This window comes from Ictalurus furcatus, chromosome 2, assembly GCF_023375685.1.
Source record: "Ictalurus furcatus strain D&B chromosome 2, Billie_1.0, whole genome shotgun sequence".
Classification (NCBI taxonomy): domain Eukaryota; kingdom Metazoa; phylum Chordata; class Actinopteri; order Siluriformes; family Ictaluridae; genus Ictalurus; species Ictalurus furcatus.
Genome location: NC_071256.1, coordinates 7358230 through 7362529, shown reverse-complemented (window position 1 = coordinate 7362529; position 4300 = coordinate 7358230). Strand labels below are relative to the sequence as shown.

The 4300-nt window shown below is 37.4% G+C and overlaps 1 protein-coding gene across 1 annotated transcript in view; it reads left to right on the top strand.

The window, feature by feature from the left end:
* Positions 1-2703: 2703 nt before the first annotated feature.
* The window catches only part of gata4 (GATA binding protein 4), a 14219-nt gene continuing 12622 nt past the window's right edge, over positions 2704-4300 (top strand). Inside the window, exon 1 of the mRNA XM_053646175.1 lies at positions 2704-3605. Within this exon, the coding sequence (XP_053502150.1) occupies positions 3092-3605 (514 nt within the window). The 5' untranslated portion in view covers positions 2704-3091. The remainder of the gene's footprint in view (positions 3606-4300) is intronic.

Sequence of the window (4300 nt, the reverse complement as noted above, 5' to 3'; positions counted from 1 at the left end):
ATTCTGAGGGACTGTTCTCATTAGTCAGCATGGACTGTTCAACACAATGGCCAACATTACAGTTTCGTCAGGTTTATCAGCAGATAAAAGTTACACATTAATAATTTTACATTTCCATTAGGGTAATATTGTGCAAATGAATCTTTCACTAAGAGCTAATAGGGGAAGGGGGCACAAGTAAATCACGAAACTTGAAAATAATGTAGGATGTGTTTCCTGTGTGTGTATGCGTGTGTGTGTGTGTGTGTGTGTGTGTGTGTGTGTGTGTGACAGAACAGGAACACTTGCTGTAATATACTAATATACTTTCCACACCTTGCATTTTAACATTGAAGGAGAGTGACCACAGGATTTTATTTCATATACTGACCGAATTATTTATAATAATTCATTATAATGATCATTTTTAAATGACCTTCCATTCCAGAACAACTCCCTGAAGCACATAACCTTCATGAGGTCATTTCTGGATCAACAGAAACCTTTCTTTTTGAATGGACAAGATAGTGTTCCTCTCAAGCTTATGCTCTCTTGGTTGTTGGTTTATCTGATTGGCATCACAGAGCCTCGTGGCATCGCTGTGTCCTTGTGTGTCAGACAGCAGGGAGTAGAACCCAGGGAGTCCGTGGTTTTTAGGAGATGGAGACGGAGACCAAGAGAAGCAAATGAAGATATGGAGAGTCTTGCTTATTCTCCTCTGTTCAGCTTTTCTCTCACTGGAGTGGACACAAGCCAAGGCTCTGGTCCAAACATGGCCAAACACAGACAGAAAATATGACCAGTTTTAGTTTTTGAAAATCAAGCTACTGCACCTACTGAAAGTACCAAAAACAGTGCAAAGCCAAATAATATGAGATAATAGCTTACAGGTGTTTGTGTTCTTTTTTTTTCTCCATGAATATATTTTAAGATATCAAGGGTTATTGGTGCTCAGGTAAGCAGAGAGATAATGAAAAATTCAAGGCTCAAAAGTGGTTCTCAAAGTGGTGCCTGGAGGCACCTGATTTGTTTTCTATTATGTGTAATATTAAGCTCTTATACTTATTATTTTGACTGGTCACTTGAAATTACATTGGTTTAATCCAAACCTCAAAACCAAGTAGGTCTATAAATAGTGCCAACTTCAACCCTAATGTGTTCTGTTGATAGAAAGTTCAGGAATTTAAAAAAACTTTATAGCTCAAGTAAATAACCAGAATATTAGATATTTGGATTATTGTATATGAGCTTAATATTTGGTTAGTTGCATTATTTTAATAAAGTAAACATTGTGGAGGTTTGTGGAATTGATTTTATAGCAGCAAAAAAGTTTGAGAAACCCTGTTTTTAGGATGCAGGCTATTAGCTATAAATCTGTCCACAACAACAACAACATCAAGACTTCCGACACACTCAGAACTGGACAATAGTGGGGTCGCGAGACGGCCTTCAGAAATAAGTACAACCATCCATCATTCCTGATTTTCCAAACCACTTTACAGAAGTGACTGAATATTCAACAGTATAATAATAATAATTATTATAATAATAATCATCATCATTTTCTATTTTAATTTATTATTGTTGTTGTTGTTGTCATTTTTGCTATCATCATCGTCCTTCTTTTTCTTCTTGTTCTTCCTCTTATTATTATTATTATTACGTTGTTGTTGTTGTTGTTGTCGTCGTCATCATCATCATCATTGCTGTTGTTGTTCTTCTTCTACTACTTATTATTATTTATTATTTATTATTATTAGTAGTAGTAGTAGTAGTATTCTTGTTGCTGTTATCATCATCATCACTGTTGTTGTTATTCTTATTATTCTTATTATCGATGTTGTTGCTATTGTTTTTGCTGTTGCTGTTCTTCTCATTCTCACTCTTATTTTTCCTATTATTATTTCATTATTATTATTATTATTAGTAGTAGTAGTAGTAGTAGTAGTAGTAGTAGTAGTAGTAGTATGAGGATGTTTGTTAATAGTGAACAAAATATATTCATGATTATTGTGCATTATTAGATATTTTAGAACATTTTTAGCAGTATTATGTAATCATAAAACCATTTTTCTGTTTTTTGGAATTAATTGTTCACTTTGTAGTTACATGTTACGCTAGGATTTTCGATTTAGTGAATTAGTAGCATAACCTCCCCTACTGTAGGCTCGTTATATATACTATATCAACTCGTTATATATATATATATATATATATATATATATATATATATATATATATATATATATATATATATATATATAAAATTATTTTAAATCATAAACGAAAATGTACATGTATTGTTAATGTTCTGATTAATTAATTGAATCAATAATAATAAGAAAAATAAGATGAATAATAATAATAATAATAATAATAATAATAATAATAATAATAAATGTTTTTTTATATTCTCTTTAAATATTTTTAAACATGGCCTGAAGTCATTTGTATTTTACAGTCCTATTATACCCCCATGTTGTAGCCTATTTTAAGAAAAGCGTGCACATGTAAATGTATTGCGTTTCATTCTGTGATTTTCTAAAAGTCAGCTCTGATAAGAAAGCACGATCTTCCTGTCAAATCCGCCACGACATTCTGTAGGTTCAAGAGAGATCCAAAAATCTAACCAACTCTAATCTTACGCAAAAAAAAAAAGGCTGAAAGATTTAAGAACCATGTTGGCTACAGAAGAATTTCAGAAGTAAATGACCATCAGGCAGAACTTCAGTACAGATCAGTCCAGTGCCAGTGGAGTACTGAAGATGTATTTTATTTACAGTTTGTTGGTTAAGAAATTTGCATAGGGCGGAGAAATCAGTAAAAGTTGTAGAAACACCAGTGTTAAAACTTGAGAGAGAGAGAGAGAGAGACAGAGAGAGAGAGAGAGAGAGAGAGAGAGAGAGAGAGATTTCTCCACCCCAATCCACGTTCTCTCACTCCATCCCCACTCCGCGCTCTCCCTCCTTCCTCCTGAACAGGTAGAGATTCCTGAACCCCGTGGCGCAGTGAAATGTCCCGGGGAAGAGAAAGTCCCAGGTAATCAGTCTGCAGCTCTACACACTGCGGTTCCGGATTATCACCTTCAGCTCGTCCACAGCGCACCACGGACATGTATCAGGGTCTAAGCATGGCTACGAACCCGGGTTCCTACGAGCCGAGTTTCATGCACAACGCTGCGTCGCCGGTGTACGTGCCGAGCACGCGCGTCGCCCCGGTGATCCCCGCGCTGCCGTACCTGCAGCCGCACAGCGCCGCGTCCCAGCAGAGCAACCCGGCATCGAGTCACTCAGCCTGGGCTCAACCGGGCTCGGACCCCGTGGCGTCGTACAACACGACCGGGGCGCATCATTCTCCGGTGTCTCCGCGCTTCACGTTCTCCAGCACGCCCATGAGCTCGGGCGCAAGGGAAAGCGCCACTTACACGACGAGCCCGTTGAACGTCACGGCAAACGGACGGGACCATTACAGCGCGCGCGGCCTGGGCTCGTCCTATCCCGCTCCCTATCCCGCCTATGTGAGTCCCAGCGTCGGGGGAACGTGGGCCGCGTCCCATTTCGACGGCTCGGTGCTTCATAGTCTGCAGTCTGCAGGGCCGACCGGCGCGGCCAGACACCCAAATCTGGGTAAGAACTTTTTTCTGGATAAAACCATTTTCCAATAATGATTAAATCTGTCTCAGCCACGCATTGCGCAGTGAACTTGTCCTCGTGCAGCATTCTGCACGGTCACACGATCAGGAAATAACCCTGCTTTTATTGCACGAGCTTTTAGGCCAAATGTACTGTACTTACATAAGGACCTTACATGAATCTCAGCTTCATAGATCTGCCAAATATTTCAGCAAACTTGTTGTTTATTAATAATCAGATATTGTTATCCTGTTTGAAATAAATAACTATATATATATATATATATATATATATATATATATATATATATATATATATATATATATATATATAAGGAAGCTTTGCTATTAAAACTTCAAGAGTTGAATGGATGGACGATACACACGGATACACACTGAATCTATTCCCTAAATAATCCATTACACTGTTAAAACAATCAGCAGCATGCATAAAGGTTCAAATGCTCACAAATTCTATTAAAAAAAATACACACAAAAAGGCGGTAGTATTATTTTTAATCATTTACTTCTTCTTCTTTTTTTTCGTTGTGTGTTTTACATGAAGATATCGAAACTGAATATGAACAATAATGATTTGCTCGGAGATTTTGTAGATTTTGTCAGGCCTCTCATTTTTTAAGGGCTGCCCAAAAACATTTGTAGTAGTCATATGATTTCCATAATTCCTCG